This window comes from Spea bombifrons, chromosome 1, assembly GCF_027358695.1.
Source record: "Spea bombifrons isolate aSpeBom1 chromosome 1, aSpeBom1.2.pri, whole genome shotgun sequence".
Lineage (NCBI taxonomy): Eukaryota > Metazoa > Chordata > Amphibia > Anura > Pelobatidae > Spea > Spea bombifrons.
This window is the reverse complement of record NC_071087.1, coordinates 14,701,899-14,720,631: the sequence shown is the minus strand read 5'-3', so window position 1 is coordinate 14,720,631 and position 18,733 is coordinate 14,701,899. Positions and strand designations below refer to the sequence as shown.

At 37.6% G+C, this 18,733-nt stretch overlaps 1 protein-coding gene across 2 annotated transcripts in view; it reads left to right on the top strand.

The window, feature by feature from the left end:
* The window catches only part of SLC2A9 (solute carrier family 2 member 9), a 64,421-nt gene that overhangs the window by 35,944 nt on the left and 9,744 nt on the right, over positions 1 to 18,733 (top strand). For both annotated transcript variants that reach the window (XM_053458276.1, XM_053458275.1), the window contains exons 10-11: positions 5,162 to 5,263; positions 5,465 to 5,540. In XM_053458276.1, coding sequence (XP_053314251.1) covers positions 5,162 to 5,263; positions 5,465 to 5,540 — 178 coding nt within the window. The remainder of the gene's footprint in view (positions 1 to 5,161; positions 5,264 to 5,464; positions 5,541 to 18,733) is intronic.

The following is an 18,733-nucleotide window of genomic DNA, read 5'->3' as shown; positions in this document are numbered from 1 at the left end:
CATAATAATGTTTTAGGAACAAGCAAACGAGAAACTGTATCTATGATAAACTGAATCCAGCACTACATAATAGTTTATTGGGTTATTACTGTTATTTATCTATTTTTTAATAAAAGAATCAGGCAGGCATTTCCATTCTGTTTGCCTGTTTCCCATGATGCTTCATTAAAGACTGCATTGGAATCCTGAAAACCGTAACACGTTTCTTGGACTTAATGTCTTAACTGACTGCGCTATAGCACTAGAGAGTCTTTAACAGAAACACTGCAGCTCCTCTATACTTTTATGAGCAGAAAAATGAGCCCTCACTACATAAAACAATGTATAAATAAATCAATGATGCAAATGAGTAATATCTTGTATACAGATGACAAAATTAGGATCTGAGATAATCTGCAATGCAACATTTTCCTTTTATTAAGGTTTACTTGTATGTTTCACATAATCATTATCATATGTATTATCACTAAACACTAAATGAGGATCTAAAATTCATCACGCTGTATAAGGATAACATAGATCTTCTCAAATAAAAATATACAGAAAAAGGACCCCCTGGCAATAGGCATAATAACAGATCTTAGATAATGTAAATCCTAATATAAATAGTCACTGTCATGTAGAAACCACACAAACAAGGCACAAAGTAACAATACTAAATCAACCACTGATGGGGAAGTAATAGGCAAAGCTAAAACGGTTCATCACTGAAAATCAGCCATGCGTATATTTTCAACCCTATTCTGAGTCATCCTTCTTACTGAGCACATCAATGAAAATAGTTAGAAATTCCGTTTTCAGCATAATAAAATCTAAAATGGTGTTCTGAACTTTCACATACCCATAATACAACTTCCAATTATCTGTAGCCTTCTCCATAAGGGGGAAGCATTTTATCTTGATGGTTTAGTTGCTAACATTTAACATTCTGAGTGCCTCGGCTTAAAGCTTCATTGAGAAATAATGTAGTCTCAAATGAATAGAAAGCTGTTCACATTATAGTATGAAAACACATTTTTTATAAGGACAATGAATATAGTCATACTGGACCAAAAAAAGATGGGAGTAATTGGTCAACGTCACACAAGTTTTCTGGTGTTGGAGCTAACTTCAAACGATGAGACCTCTGAGGTCAGATTCTGTTATATGCTCCTTCACAATGGTTATATATGTATATCGAAAGAATAAAAGCAGAATGTGAGTTCTGGCATCTGTTAAAGTATAGTTATTGTTTTGCTAAAAAACATACAGAACAAACAGATTTGGAGTGCTTAAACCGCCAACAGTAATGATTCTTACAAGCAAGCGGAACTCAGGGGTTGGGCTAGGATGTGCTCTTTGGTTCTGTTATCTTGCAGATGAATTTAATTAAGAACCTAGTTGACATGTTTTTATATCCCAATATTTGCTTTTATTAGGATCGCCTACAATGTTTTCATGCCCAAGCAAAGCAGCAGACATTAATAAAATGGAGGAGATCTGCATACCCAGGAACTCTCTGGGTTTGACCCAGAATCTCGGTGTGAAGAGCTGCTTCTCCGGGTCTCCAGGTCACTTTTCTCTTTCTCTGGATAGCGGGAGTGGTATCTGGCCATGAACATTCCCCGCTTAACTTTCCCTGCTACCAGGCTTGCCCACATGCACAGCTAGCACCAGGGGCGTAACTAGACTCCTCAGGGCCCGGGTGCGAGAATCTGTTAAGGGCCCCCCCACCCCCTCACCCCCCCAAAAAAACATGATTTTTACCCAACAATTTTTTTTCAACAAATTCAATTTACATATTGAATCATATCTGTAAAAAAAATCAAAGAAAAAGGGGCGCATGTACAAAGGGCATAATCAAAGAAAAAGGAGCGCATGTACATAGGGCATCTTTTGTACATGCGCCCCTTTTTCTTTGAATACATAAATAATGCATGGAAACATAGCATAGCGGATATAGATCAACAGAATAGCACACAAACCCAGCATTGCTGATATAGATCAAATAGAATTCACATAAAAACTCTGCATTAAAGGTATAGCTAAAACCCCCTAAATTATAGGCATAGATCACAGGTTGCATACCCCAAAACCAGCCCTGGTCTCCACACTGCCGACATAGAACCTGACCAGCACCCAGATAACACACGTAGGGTTTGCCATCTTTGTCCCCAAACAGCCCATCCTGTGCCTGGGGACACTGGGGAGCTGAACTTGTGTGTCTAATTTATATATAAGTGTTTCTATATGTGTCTAGACAATTATATCTATATAAAAATAAATCTAGGAATCTCCATTTTTTTAAGCATTTTAAAAAAAAACTTTATGCGTTTTGTCCCCCTCCACAGACACACACATAGATTTATTTTTATGTTTATAATTTAAATAATAATTAAATAATAATTTAATGCCATATACACACATACAATTTTTTTTTAAAATACATTATTGTACTGACCTACCTATTCCTTCCACTTTGGGGCCCTGATAGATGAAGACTGCCGTTTTATTTTCAAACAGGATGTCAGTGAGTGACACGACATCCGGTGCTCCAGCTCCAGCTGTGTGATGGGGCAGAGCTTTCACCCCTCATGCAGCTCCCGTGGCACGATCCACTGCTCCTGCAGTCTGTGTGAGGGGGCGGAGCTTTCACCCCTCATGCTCATGCTTGATGTGATCCGGTGCTCCTGCACTCTGAGCGTGAGGGGGCGGAGCTTTCGCCCCTCACGCAGCATCAATGACTAGGCGGCCGTCGCCAGCTCCGTGGCCCGGCTTGCCTTATTTAAAAAAAAAAAAAAGGAAAAAAATTTTCGGCCGGCCCCTTGGCTTGGGCCCCCCTGCCGCCGGGGCCCGATTGCGCGTGGCCCCTTGGCTTGGGCCCCCTGCTGCCGGGGCCCGGTCACAGTCGATAGTTCCGCCACTGGCTAGCACCGCTTACGCAGCTGACTAGCCCTGACCATCAGAAGAGTGGGAGCTCCAGGTACCCTGCCTGAAAAGTTCCCATGTACTGTATAGTGTGTGATGCCGCATCACCATAACACTACTGTATAGTGGGTATAACTAGAGGTTATGCCACACACACTCCTTTTTCCCAGATTGGGACAGTGGAGAATTGATAGGTATGGATGAGGCATCCAACAAGCCTATCTCACTTGCTTTCAAGGGCGCATATACCCATACCTTTTTCTTGCTGAGTTTTCTTTATAACATGCATGTCACCCAAATGTTGTTATTGACTGGCTTGGTGTGCTATTTATATGTTAAAGGCAGTTAATGTGTAAGTCGTACAGGAACTCTGGCATGTTTCATGTGACTTTCCTACTAAAAGCCAGGTTAACTTCATTATATAACTTTTTTTTCCATTGTTGTCAATGGGACATAATTCATCACATCAATTACCTAATGAGAACTGGCATTGCATTTAATCATCATTTGTGCAATTTTATTGGTCTTATTTCAATGCATATGGTTTCCTGATGTATATGACACTACCCCTTTCCAGTCTATTCGGTTTGTGATCCTCGCCTTGTTCCTTCTGTACTGTACTTAAAGTAACGTGAAATATGTGTGCTTTGAAGGACCATGTTTCAGAAGCTTTTATCCCGTCAGATCAGGTATTAGTTGAATAACATTTTATTTATGTAATTGAGGCAATATCCTGAAAGCATATTACATGCTACAGTGCACATCTGTCAACCAGTATAAATTGTAATTTGTGGTTTAAGGATTGTTCACATAGTCCAGAATTGCATTGTATTCCAAAATACTGACATTACAAGTAAAAATTGCTTTGAAAAATGAACAGATGCTGGTAACTTTTTTATGCCATGAATATAACTTCTTAGTTTTAGCTCCCTGGCAGAAAATTTTGTTGAATTTTTGAATCCTAAAAATGTCATGCAAGGGGATTCTGAAAAGTTCTGATAGGCTTAGAGAGAATATTTTTTTACAGCGTACATTCTGAAAGCCATTAAGAAAATAACATGCAGGCCGTGGAAGGGATAGAGTTCCTCGTGGAAATATACAGCTTTAATTGGTTAAACTATTTAAAGATTAATTCGTAGGTTCTACCAGACTAGTGTGTTTTTCCACAGCTCTTGATCTGCTGCCACACTGTACCAGTGCCTCAACTGGCTTCTATAACTAAATTTATACCTACAGAGCCCTTAACACTGCGCTCGCCCCGTTCATCCACCCTTATCTCTAACTGTTCACTCCGCACATCTCTCTTCAGCCATTATCACCTTTTCCTATTTGCTTCTTCGGGGTGTAAAGCATGCAGTTCCTCTTCTGTGGGATTTCCTACCTTTTTGTTGTCGGACCCCCTGTCGCCTATTCTTACTTTATTAAAATCCCACCTATTCAGAACAGCATAAAATCTATCCTCATGCCAACAGCCTGCATCCTGAAAGGAACCATTTATTCCCCCATCCTTAGAGACGCCATTGCTCTTTTACAACGATGAAGCCTTCCTTTTGGAACAGTGATATGCAATATAATGTAAACATAAGTCCCATGTTAATTCCATTTCCTGTGCAATTACTGTTTTTTTTTTCAGGCTAAAATTGCTATACGCTAGGTGTTACAAGCCAAGTGCTCTGACTGAAATAAATCTCTTATTATGTATGACCCATAAGGAAATATTGTAATTTCTTACAAAGCATAATCCCAAACGTGTTAATGCATTTTACTTGTAATAAAAAGAGCGCTATAGGCGATGGTACTGATGATACTTTCCATTTTGAAATTCACAATATTTTTTTAGTCAGATGGAAATGAAGAGGCCAATAAGTTGTTGCTCTTTGTGATATACAGCTATAGGGCCCTGTATTTACTATTATCTGCAGCCTTATCTGCATAGGGTCCTGTACAAATTATATCTCTATGACTAGTCCACCCTTTCCGACATTGGCCCTAAATATAGACTCTTAACTGTCTGGATTTGATAGCTATGTAATATCATCAACCCTGATTTAATGCACCGAGACCTACATCTCTCAGGGGACAGGCACGGCACAAGTACCAGAGCAGACAGAGGTTTGGAGGCGCTGCATGCCCCTGGGGTACTGCCTTCACTTAGTGACGTATCATAAACATGTCCGGCCTTCCATTTTATAAGCACAGTTTAGTCCTATGTAAACATGCTGAATGGATTTCTTGTGATGTATTTCACCAACAGGGAATAACCATTGAAAAGCTGGGGCGCAGAGTGCTTCTAATTGGAGGTTTTGGACTAATGACATTGTTCTTCGGAATCCTGACTTTATCGCTGACCTTTCAGGTAAGGATTCACAGGTTGGGTATTACAAACTGCCCTTATATATTTTTAAAAAAAATAATTAAATATTACTTCTTAGGATTCCACTGTTAATGTAATTAAGCTGTTATACACTCTTGTTTTTACTCAGTTGTATATGAGGTAATAGGCGATATGTGTGACCTTCCGTGTCCCTATTAACATTGTTTTTATTTTAATCTTTAGGATTATGCATCATGGGTACCCTATATCAGCATTGTATGCATTCTCGGGGTAATAGCATCGTTTTGCATCGGACCAGGTAAAACTATTTATTTACATCCAGTTTTCTGTTTTTATAGATCTGTTTTTTTATACTTCATTTTTTCAGATGTGCTTTCTTATTAAGTTTTTATTTTATTATGCGCGGATGTTTATAGAGGTGTGAACAAGTAAAAGTTAATTTGTTTATAATATTAAAATATACCAAAATTTGGCTAATATAGTTATGGCTTATCCAGGACTGGGTGAAAATGTAATTTCTATGCATGCCCCAGGTTGCCTGTCAATCTATATTTTTTCCATTTATGTTTTTATTGGGCTTAAATTTTTAAAAGTTGTATTCCGTATTTGAATATTGGATAAGTCAAAGCCAAAATATTTTCAGGTATCCACTGACTGAAAAATCCTTAAAATGAAAAATGGATCAATGTCAATGTTACACTTACTTGAATAAAAAGCAAAACTTTTATTTATAATTTTTAAGTAGCTCTTGCTCACAATATCAATTTAATATACATTACGCATTGTCATTTTACTGATTCAAAATCAAATTGAGTTGACTTCTAATAGTCTAATTTTCAGAAAAGAATACCATTGTAATGGAATTTTATTATAAGGCATGATCTAATGGTTCAAACAACATTTTAATCTAGGTAAGAGCTGTCCAGTTCTAGCTCTTAGGGGTCACAGAGACTTTAGGGTTTTCACAGTAATAGTCAACAGATTTCTTAGTGTTGTAAAAGTTAGTCGTTATATGCCAATTGGTTTATAATGACTCCTGTGCTGAGCTTCAGTGCTGTTTTCACTAGACCATCAAGTCTCAAAGAGCATGGAGAACGAGATACCGTTACAGAGCCTGAATGCTACATCAGAAGAAACTATATCAAATTTAACTTTTATACTTTTTAACGGTTTACACTTACCTTTATACTTTGGAAAGCAGCATTCTAAGAAAATTCATAGGGCAAGTAATTTATGACTGGCTATCATAAGCAGATCAAAGTGACTATAAATGAGGTAGTCATTTAAAACAATGTACTTTGCTAGGTGTCTTGTATACAAGGCATGAACATCCCAAGTTGCATCCGGCAGAAAATATATATATATATTATATTATATATATTATATATATATAATGTCCTGTGATAACATTACAAGAAGAATACTAAAGACATTGGTTATATTATACCAATTATAGTATAGTCCTCTTTGGCGTTTTACTGCTTTTTTGGGCTCTGTGGCAGTTTTTCAAAATCGCAGCATGTTGACGCTCTGGCGTTTTTTGCAAGGAAATCTTTTGGAACCATTTGGAACAAACATGCCATTACAAACAAGCATACCCAACTGGATCCTGCGTGCCAAAAGCAACAGCAAACAATTTGCACCATCATTTGGGGCCAATCTTCCTAGAGGAGCAGACATTCGGAATAAAGCATGCCTTACAAACCACAGAAAAGAGACAAAAGGGTCCGCTGGGGCGTGTTTAAGTAGAACTCTACCAAGGAAATGACATCAGGAGGGGGCAGATACTTGCCATTTATCCTAATCCCTTTTAGCTGGGTGACAATTCTAGCTTGTAAAGGCTGGAAAAACTGCCTAAGGTCAAAAAAGCAATTTCCACAGAAAGGCTAAAACGCCAGAAAAAACTCCAGATGGCGTTTTTCATCAAGAAAATAATGCAGGACAAAAACCCAAGTGGAAACCTAGCCTTATAATGGTAATCATAAACAAAAAAAGAAATTATATATTTCTGGAAAGTAGACAACCTGGTCTATTTTACTGGAACCTTTTAGACTCTTGTCATCCAGGCATTTTACTTTGATTATCATTTATCAAAGTATTGTGGTTAGTATTTTTGGCACAGGTTACGTTCAAGTACACAAAAAATCACCAAAATGTATTCAGCTTTATCTCAACCCAGGTTAGGGTAAAAAGAAAAAGAACATTTTTACATCTATGCCACCCTTTCTCTTTTTGGTGCTTCCACTTTTGTGGTCTACAACTCCCATGACCCTGTCTGCTCTCAGGTATTGGAAGACCCAAATGGATGCAATCTATCGTAGATCATGGTAAAGCTTTTTTTTTCAGGCATGGCTTTACTTAAGCATCACTCATTTTCCACCTACATACAACCTTCACATTTCTTTTTTACATGCACACACACAAATTCACAATGTGCTCTAGAATTTCTAGGCAGAAACAGACGTCTACACCATGGCAGAAGGAATGTCACTTGTGAACCCTTAGTTACTTGAGCTGTAATATCTAATATTAATTACAGATAGGCACTGAATTACTGTCTGCCTTTAGCTCTTAACCCTTCAAACAGCTAAAGGTAATCATCTGGTTGATTGAGGGTTAAAACAGAATATTAATATTGTTTTTCCAAAAGGTTTTTTTGTTTAAAGTCTAAATTTTCGCGCATGCTGATATAGAAAACAAACTGCAGCAGTCCAGCAGGATGAAGGTTTTAGCTGAGAGCAACACATTGACCTACTTTGACATCACGATAATTTTATCTGGTACATTTGCCTTTTTCATTTAGAGAAAACGTATACATGTTGTAAAATCACTGTGTTCTATCAGTTTATGTGTTTGGTTTGACAACATTGATTATTCTATCATTATCTGTATCTATCATAAAGCTACAGAATATGGATAATTTAATTATTCTATAAAAACAATAACATTCCGAGAGACATTATATTGACAGCAATATACCACCTTGACACAAATATATATTTCATGTTCTATATCCTTTTTCTGCCTAGAAATAATTTTTTGATTGAAATGGATTTCAATGTAATAGCATTTTCACACCCAGCGCCCCCGTCTCTCCATTTATCTATCTATCCATCAATTGTTATTCTTGTATATAAACTGAAGCTGGGCCATTCACACTGGGTATTGTATTTCAGGCCGTATACAATGCAGAAAAGTACTAGATCAATATTTATTTTCAAACTGGAGTCCTCCCTTTATTGGGAAAATGAGATTAATACAAAACTATCTGGAAAGCCAAATTATACTCAGAAAAACTGACCAGATTTCTTAAGTAAAATCCAAAGAATTATTTTTATGCTACATAGGTGAGATCATTTTATACTGGCCCTGAGGATGTCATTTTTTGCTTAACCTAACAAGACAGTTAGGGTTAAATATACCTATTTTTGTAAAATTTTGTATCATTTATATATAATAATTTGATATTAAATTACATTGTCTGGTAAAGGCTATTAAACTAATATTATAATAATTATTGTAACAATATTGACCATGGTAGATATATTTTACAGGTTTTGGAAGAAAAGACCAACCTATTTCTGAAATATATTTTACCTATAGGCTTAAAATAGTTTGCTTGTGTGTTATGATTGGCAGACCGTATGGCCAAAATGTTATATATAGCAAGATTCCCAGTCCTCTGACATCATACTTGACCGAGTAAAGTCAATAAAAGCCTTTGGGTGCAATAGGTACTTATCAGAATTCCTTGAAACTTCCCAGGGTAGGCTATCCAGCCTCACCCTCTTTTTTGGGGGAGTGGCTTTGTAAGGAGGCGGGGCTAGCTGTGCAGGGATGCATGATTAGCCTTAAGAGGACAGAATATAGGAAGGGAAGAGGGTCTGGCCGGACACCACTCCCCTGCCTGGAGAAAGAGGAAAGTGACCACGAGACTCCAAGTCAAACCAGAGTTCCCATGAATGCATATTAGATGTGGATGTTGGTCATGTGACTTTGCACTTAAATGGGATGTATATTTTTTATCACAGTCTATACTTGCTATTCAGTGATATTTTTTTATGCGTAACAGCTTGTCTGTGACAGCTATCTGTTGTATTGTTGGTGAAAATGAATGATACATTTCATATATGTGCTTTTCTACTTTATCTTACACACATGCGTCGCTGCAAATTAGCTTAGGTTTTCTGTTATATATATAATGTTTCTCTGTTGCACAAAATGTATCTTTAAAGGTGGATTTAATCAGATAATGTTACTGGTATAGCTTCTAACCCATGACTTCAATGTGTAGTGATTATTGTTGTGTGGGCGTTCTAATGTATCTCCAAGAAGGCAGCTACAAATACCAGATATATTGAAAAGAGTCTGGATTTTGTTTCGTTCTACATGTGGCATTTTCATTTTCTTGTCATTACAATTTCCCATAATTCTTCAAATTAGCCCACTGTTATGTTCCTTCAGCATGTAAAATAATTGTTCCTAAATCCATACATGTTAGTGCCTATATATACATTAGCAAGAAAAAGTAAGTGAGTCATTTGAATTTACCAGCATTTATGTATAAATGTGCCTTAAAATATTATATAATCTTTAGTTACAATAATGTACAATAATGAACAAACACAATCCATTTTAACTAATACACAAATAATTGCATTGTTCTAGTCCATATTGAATATATCATTCAAACATTGATGTTGTGGGCTGGAAAACGTATGTGAACCCCTAGGCTAATGACTTCAACAAAAGTTAATTGGAGTCAGGAGTTAGCAAGCCTTGGCCGTATGACAGGTTAGTAGTTTCTCATAGAACTACTTTGAGAAAAATCATAGTTTGCTTTTCTCAATAAGTATCTACTGATGTGAATCACGTCTCACTAAAATACATTTCAGAAGAAACTATGGTTGAATTATTCAAAAAGAACATGCAGCACTAGATATGGTGTAAAAAGGCCACCGCATACCCACATGAAAACATCATCATAATGATTAAGTATGGTTTAGGGAGCATTATGAATTAGGGTTGCATTGCCGCCTCGTCCCTGGACAGATTGCCACCATGGAGGGGACAAAACAAAGCAGGAATTAATTGAGGATTCTGTCACACTATATGACCCTAAATGGCTAAGCCCTCCAATATGTCAAAGTACCCCAAGTTTAGCAAGCCCTATCTGATTTGTCATGGCTATATTGCTGAATCAATGAACTCTGCTGCATTTTAACCAAAATGAGACTCTCAAGCAATTTGAAGCCATCGCTGGATACCATTAATAAGGTGTGGGAGGACAGGCTGCTCAATCCTGGGGTTTGGTTAGAACCTGCAAATATGCATAGCACAAAAATATACAAATATAGAGGAGTACACTAGCTAAAAAACCAACGAATTCAGATTACTTAGTTGCTGCTAGAATGAAGGACATGGCTATATTGGTTTCATCCATGGGACAATGAATTCCCAAGTTTATCATCATAAAGGAAAATGTCAGAGTAGGTGTTTGCCAGCTGAAGCTCAACATAAATTGTGTAATGCAGCAGAACAATTACCCTAAACATCAAAGCAAATCTACTACAAAAAGGTTTGTTAAAAAAAAAATCTGCCTTTTTAGAGCAGCCCAGTCAGAGCCCAGACCTTAATCAATTAGAGGTGCCGTAGAATGTTCTCAAGAGAGCTATTTACGCCAGACATCCTAGGAATATGGCTGAGCTAAATCTGTTCTGTAAGGAAGAATGGTCTTAAATTCCTCCTGAACATCGTACAGTTCTGATCCACAGGTACTGGAAGTGCTTGTTCAAGGTTATTGCTGCCAAAGGAGGTTTGACGAGTTATTAAATCCAAGGGTTCACTTACTTTTTCCACCAGCACTGTGAATGTTTAATGAGTGTGTTCAACAAAGACAAGCATTGTTTGTGTGTTACTAGCTTATGCACATTGCATTTGTCCATATTTATGACTTAGATGTAGATCAGATCACATTTTATGAAGTTAAAATTAAAGTAATTCCAAAGAGTTCTTATCACTGTTTGTAGTGACATTAAACAGCCAGGGTTGGATTTTTGTGCATATATGATGTGCAGATCATGAGTATGAGTCCCTGAGGTAGAGCATTTGTAGATTAGGACAGGTGTGTGTTGTGTGTAACGTACTTTTCTGTTATGTCAAGTAATATAGCTGGGGAGGACTTTAAAGAGCCTCAAATGGGTGGACAATCTATAATAACTGACTAAACTAACCTTCCCTCCTGGTGATTAAACACACTGGTTCTATTTCGGCACTTCCCAGCTTCCGTAGTTGACTGCTGCAGACGGAGCGACTTTCACCACTCTACCGCGAACAAGACTGTATTGCTTTTCCTCGTTAGACGCCCTCTTCGTTTCCTCTATGGAAACCGCCACTTTTTATTTATATTTATTCTCTGCCACTATTAAAGTCCTTTTTGGAAGTTTCTAATAAACTGAGGTCCACTTCTTTGGAATATCCACGTTTTTATGGAGCTTTTTTTGAGAGTACAATCCTACCTTACCTATTTAGGATTACCTTCATAGTACTTACTGCACTATTGGTTATATCCTTGTCTTACAGATCGTTTTTTCATTATTATTTTTTAATTATTGTAAGTTCACAACTTTTATTATTAGCACATTGGGTGCTTCACAGGTTCACTGGTCATTATTGCGGGAAGTTTATCTTTGTTTGTGATTAAATACACTGCCCTGAAGACCTTGTAATCAGCATTGATTTCCTGAGCCTTCAGGTGAAATCCAGAGTTGTGAATTTAACCTTAAGGTTTTAAACTCTTTACCCTTAGCCAGAAAGCTCCCTAGTGGTTTGACAGTCCAGAGCACTATATGTGATTAGGTCATCATTAGTTATCCTAGTGTTTTGGCTAACAAGACTCTTCTCTGACCGCTGAGAATTAGCAAGAAAAAAAGCATGACCCTTGTGGGACCTCTTGCAGTGGCTACACTTCATTTGTTAGACTTGTCACAGTATTATTGATTGGATTATTTAGGGTTTACACAACCAGTTCAATTATGTAGCTAGTATGCTTTTAAAACCTTGTGGTTGTGGGATAGACATTCAGCCTTGTAGCCGTATCCTCCATGTGGTATGTTGAAAGCATCTTGTACCTGTTTACATGCCTGAGACTTTGCACAGAAGAAGTGTGAACATTTGGGTTAAATGTTCTATAGTCACCAAATCATCAATAAATATTTCCCAGGAATAAAAGTGAAAGTGTCTGTGCTACATTAATACACATGGCATTCAATCCATAAAAGCATTGAAATAATGAATAGAAGCCTGCTTTCATTTATTTTGTGTTCCTTTCCTAAGGCGTGTTAAGGAATAGGCTGACAAGATGTGGACCATTTCATCCTTATCTTCACATCTTCTCTGCTTTTTGGTTGTCACAAATGACTCTGTAACAAGAGTACTAAAAATACAAATGTGAGCCTTTTTTCCATAAAATAAAAATAGGAAGAGCTCCCAAAGAAATATTTGATTTGATCAAAAAAGATGTGATAACTTGGAGTTAATTATCTTCTAGGCAAGAAGCGCTCCATCTCTGTACAGAAGTCAGAAAAACGATTATGCGATACCTCTGGCAAGGACAGAATTCGAACCCCATGCTCCCTCAAACCCTAATCTAACATCCATTATGCCATCCTTGTGCCTGAAGAAATAATGCAGAACATAATATTTTGATTAGAAGGATTTGATAAGTAAGTTCAGCATTTGGAAAAATGCAGGCGTCAGAAAATTTCATTATTAACGTAACGTCTGCTTTATGAGAACATCAGAAGATTGTAAAAAAGTAATGAAGATGCTGACTTAATATAACCAAGTCAAGAAAATAACTTATCTCAGCAATACATTTTATTGCGCAAAACTTTAATATGCATTCTACTTCTTTTTTTCTGATTCTTACGCTTATTAAAGAGAAACTTCCACTGCTCTGCCCAACATTTGTGTAATAAAGCTCTACGTAATGCTTTATTGTAAACCCTTTTTAAATTGTTAATTTTACTTACATGAATGTTTCACATGAGTTCTCACCTACCCATGATCTTCTGGCACCCTTTCTCTTCATGAACTAGAAGTCTCCTTTAGCTTGGAAGACTGTGGCCATGCCGTTGCACCCAACAGAGCATGATTTGGTGACTATAGAGACAGAAATATGAGGGTCGCTAATGGAATTCAAGGTCCCGAATGGATGCAAAATGGGGACTGACTTTAATCAGTCTACAGCTTCAAAGATCGGGAGTCTGACATCAGATGTCACCGCTCCTTCTTGGTCATGACAGTTGTTTTTAGATGAAATAGAAAGCCCAGGGGTTCCTGCGAGTGCTAATAATCCATGCCTGTCTCAGTATATTCTATATGTAGCGTTAAACCTCTTAAGGTGTATGGTAACCCTGGGGGTTAATTACTATTGTTTTTCTTTCCTTACAAAAAAATCCCTTTGCTTTGATTGTGTACTGTGTTCAAAGAGAATTTTGAAAAAAAAATATGCAATTTTGAGAGGAATAGAATTGTGAAATCTGAAAATAAAATATTTCATAGGAGAAGGTATGAAAGAGAAAATGGCTAGGAGGTATAAAAAAAACTTTACAGAAACACTTCAAAGTCGGCGCCATGCAATGAGAAAGTAGAATAATTCTTTTTAAGATGATTTCAGCCATGCCAGTATGAGCCACTTCTCTGAAGCCACTGTAGTTAAATGCTATTTTCCAACTGAGAAATCCCTCTGCCTCTTGCATAACGTCTGTATGCGTCAGAAGAATGAGTCTTCAGATTGTTTTATTGAGAACATTTCTGGATTTGGACTTTCTGTTCTAGCAGAACTTTCAGATAAATGGCCGAAACAAAGAGATGAAAAGTGAAAAGCATATTTTGAGTTATTGTGCAGCTTAATCTGTATGTGGGTGTTGGGCATATATTTTTTGATGCAGGCAATGATAATAAATATATCAGCAGGCATTACGCTAACAGTTATTTTATATCACAGTAGTTTTCAAATGATTTTCCTTATTTTCAGTAAACACAGTTTAAATATTCATATACTAGGATACCCCCCACCTCTCTCCCACTCTACCAAGTATAGCAAGGATGCCTAGACATTATGTATTAATTTTGTGTCTGTTTTCAATATTTTATGGCTTATAAATTTGGATTCCAATACTGTTGAGTGGATTAGGCAGTGGCAGACAACAGACAGTTGTAGTCAATGGAGTATAGTCGGAGGAAGGTCTTGTTACCGGTGGCATATAACTCAGGGATCTGTACTTGGACCCATTCTCTTTAATAATTTTCTTAGTGATATTGCAGAAGGTCTTGACAGTGTTGATGTTGCTGTAGCCAAAATGATTTAGGTAAAAGAAAAATGGCTTGAGCTGAGGCAACTGACATTTACTGTGGATAAGTGCAAGATAATACACCTAGGGCATAAAACCCAAGGGCAGAGTAAAGAATAGTTGATACTGTCCTAACCTTAACATCTGAGGAAAGGGATTTAGGGGTAATTATTTCAGAGGATTTAAAGGTAGGTAGATAACGTAGAGCAGCAGGTAAAGCTAGCAGAATGCTTGGTTGTATAGGGAGAGATATAAGCAGTAGAAAGAGGGAAGAGCTCATACAGACACACACTAACATACAGACACACACATACCCAGGCAGACAGTACCATACATACGCACACTAAAACAGTCACACGCATACATACCCAGACAGACACTAACATATATAGCCAGACATATACTAACATACATGCAGCTCATTTACTCCAAAAAAGCTTCAGCCTGTGTTTGAAGCAGCTCGCCCTGACCAGCGGGGTCACACAATGCGATCTTGTGTGAACCCTCCTTCCTCCTGAAAGCTAGGAAGATAAAGAGATAAGTCCAGATGTCAGGAATTAGCTCTTCCTCCCAGAGCAGGGCCGTTTCAAGGCTCTGGTGGGCCCTGGTCAAACAATATAATAGTGGGCCCTCCTCCCGTTCTGTAGTGGAGGGGCAGATGATGTAGTGGGGAGTACAGGGGCTGTAGGTGGAGGGACAGGGCTTATAGTGGGGGGACAGACAGGGGCTTGTAGTGGGGGGGGCAGGGGCTTGTATTTGAGGGTCCACTAGCCCTGTTCCCCCCACTACTAGCCTCTATTCCCTCCACTACAGCCACTGCTCCCCCCACTGTGGGGGGACAGGTGCTGAAGTGGGGGGGGATAGGTAGTGTAGTGGAGGTGATAGGTGCTGTATGGGGGATAAAGGATATAGTGGGGAAAAGGGGCTGAGGGAAAATTAGTTGATTATAAAATTCAAAACAAATTTTCATGAAAACAATATTATAAGATGGCCGCTGGACCTTACCTTACCACATCTTTCCTATGATGGTTGGCTAACAGAACAAAGAAACCATAAAGATTTCAGTTTCTATGGCAACAGTCTATCAGCACCTGCTTTTATGTCACATGATAAGCATTCCCTCAAAAAATAGCAATGAGAAATTTCACTTGAGTAAAGAATTATTTTTTGGAGGGAATATTTAAAAGTTACACATTACTACCTCATGTCATGTATTGACCTCCTTGCGCAAGCACCCATCAACATGAAGCAATTCGCTAGAGTAAAATCTGCTGGGGTTTTTTTTTCAAATTACTTCGACTATACATTTTCAGTACTTTGATACACTACAATATTATAAATATTTCAGTAACCTTTCTTTAAAAAAAAAAAAAAAAAAAGCTCCCATTAATGAAAAGGCTCATTAAATATGTTCTTTTAACACTGTAATTCATAATGACATGTGCTAGTGTTAGATTAGTAAAACATAGGGTAGCAAAGGTTTAACAGTAACCTCAACAAACAGCTGAAGTGTGTAGGAGTTTGTGTGGGATGTTTGTTCAATCATAATTCCCTGGAAAAAATTCTAGAAAAAAAATCAAAATGTATATTATTGGTAGAGAATATTGTATACTAATTAGGGAAAACATATGAACTGTGTCTCTTAGCACTTTAAGTTTTATATTTTACTATTAAGGGCTTTAAAGATGAGCAGTCACATCACATCTCAGATAAAACCAAAATTAGCTAGGCTATGGAAATACGATATGTGTTTGTATTGGGAAACCATACGTTTTGCTTTTCTTTCTTTTTTTTTTTGTGCACCTTGTGAAATAGAGACACTTATTGGGATTTATATTATGTGTTCACTTTTTAAACCAGTTTTATAAAATTTCATTTAGAATTGATTAAATCCATATTTATTTATAATTATATCCCATATATGCACACTATATATAAACAAAAAATCTGGAAATTTAAAGAAGCAAAGACAAAAAAGTTTACCCAGAGTCGAGTAATAAACTTCTCACAGTTCAATAATCCAATATCTATGCTGCATCGTGGACTTTTACTTGTTTTATCCTTAAAGCCTCTTTTAATATCTCTCTGGCAGCGGGGTGAGAAAGAAGTCATTTGGACAATGGGGACCAGAAAGTTCAGAAACCTGTTCTTTCTGCTTCAGTATCACAAATTCTTAATATCGTTTATATTTTCATACCACATTTGTGGCAGTGACACTAAGCAAAGTGTGTAGCATATATCAGAAAATGTCTGTTTTTATTTATTTAACTGAAAAATATGTACCAAGCACATACAAAAAAGTAAATCAATGTAAAGCACAAAAAGGACACAAGATATACAATAAAATAGTTCATTAGTAAGCGCAAAGAAAGCAAACCTTAACGTTAACATCTTCTTTATACATACATTTTGGTGCGCTCATTGTGTTCTACTTTGCTACAGCTCATGCTCCATGAGGGAGCAGGGAGTTTCTTTCGAAGAATGGACAAGCCTCTTCCAACTTGTTGTGGCAGAAGTATTCCATATAATGGGCCCAGGGTAGGACCTTTCTCTACTCCAAAGAAGCTTTTAGCTCACACTTGCTGATCCGTGTTTCGCCGAGATACCCCTGACAAAGCTGAGTAATGTCAGTGAAATATACGTTGGGCTATTAGATTTATTTTATAAGGTGGTTATATACCTTAGTACTCTTAGCTGGTGTGTTATGATGAGCGGAGTGATAATTTTCTAAAGGAATGTGGCTCAGGCAGCAAAGGGAAGAGCTTTCTACTTTCTACTCTCCCCTTTATCTTCTTCTTTTCTTCCTACCTCTACCTTTTATCTTTTCCTTTTCTCTGTTATCTCCCCCCTTTTCTCTGATTATCCTTTCTCTCTCCTCCTATTTCACTTCATCTCTCTGTTCTCTTTGTCTCCCTTTTTGCCTCTCTCCCCTTTTTTCATTATCTCCCCTTTTCTATTTATCTCTCCCATCGTTATCACTCTTTCTCCTTATTTCTCTCCTTTCTCCTCATCTATTATTATATCTTTCCTTTCACTCTCTTCTCCTTGTTGTCTATCTCTTCTTTCGCTATCTTTCCTCTTTTGTCTCCATCACTTCTCTTTATCTCTCCCATCGTTATCACTCTTTCTCCTTATTTCTCTCCTTTCTCCTCATCTATCATTATCTCTTTCCTGTCACTCTTTTCTCCTTGTTGTCTATCTCTATTCTTTCGCTATCTCTCCTCTTTTGTCTCCGTCACTTCTCTTTATCTCTCCCATCGTTATCACTCTTTCTCCTTATTTCTCTCCTTTCTCCTCATCTATCATTATCTCTTTCCTTTCACTCTTTTCTCCTTGTTGTCTATCTCTATTCTTTTGCTATCTCTCCTCTTTTGTCTCCGTCACTTCTCTTTATCTCGCCCCTTTGCCACATCTCTGCTCACTTTCTTGTTATCTCTTCACCTTTTTCACAATCTTTTAATGTCCATTTCTTCACATTTATTTTATTTCTCAGTATTATATTTCTCAGTATATTCTCACTACATATCTCCATTCTTACTATCTTTCTCCTTTGTCTCCACCTTCTCCCTGTCCCCTTTCTCTCTACACCTCACTAGTACTCCCTTTTCTCACTCTAGATTTCTCCTTCACTTACTTTTCCTGTAGTGTGAGAGCTATCTCCCTGCTCTGTCGCTCCGTCGCTCCTGTGCTGAGAGTTGGGATATGACATCATATCAAGTCACTCAGCATTAATAGCCAACATGCTTTGTGAGGGAGCAGGGAGACAGAGCTCTGTATAAAAAGACCTGGCTCCCCATTTAATTTGGGACGGTTCAAGGGAGGGCTTTGATCTCCCTAACCGGCCCTGCTCTTCCAACACCGCAGACAGTGTCTTAGTTAGGGAGGCACAATACTTTGTAGGAAGGCCATGCCCCCCCCCCCATAGTGATGCCACTGAGCCAATTCCCTTGGGACTCTACTAAGAACTCATTTCAACTCTACAACCATTATTATTGAAATGTTTTAAATCTCTAGAAGACTATACTCACATCTCTCCCAAATACAATAAATGTCTATATATCCCCTAATATGTGATATGTTGGTATACAAGGAGACTACATTGCATGTTACTAAAATATACAGGTTCCTAAGTAGG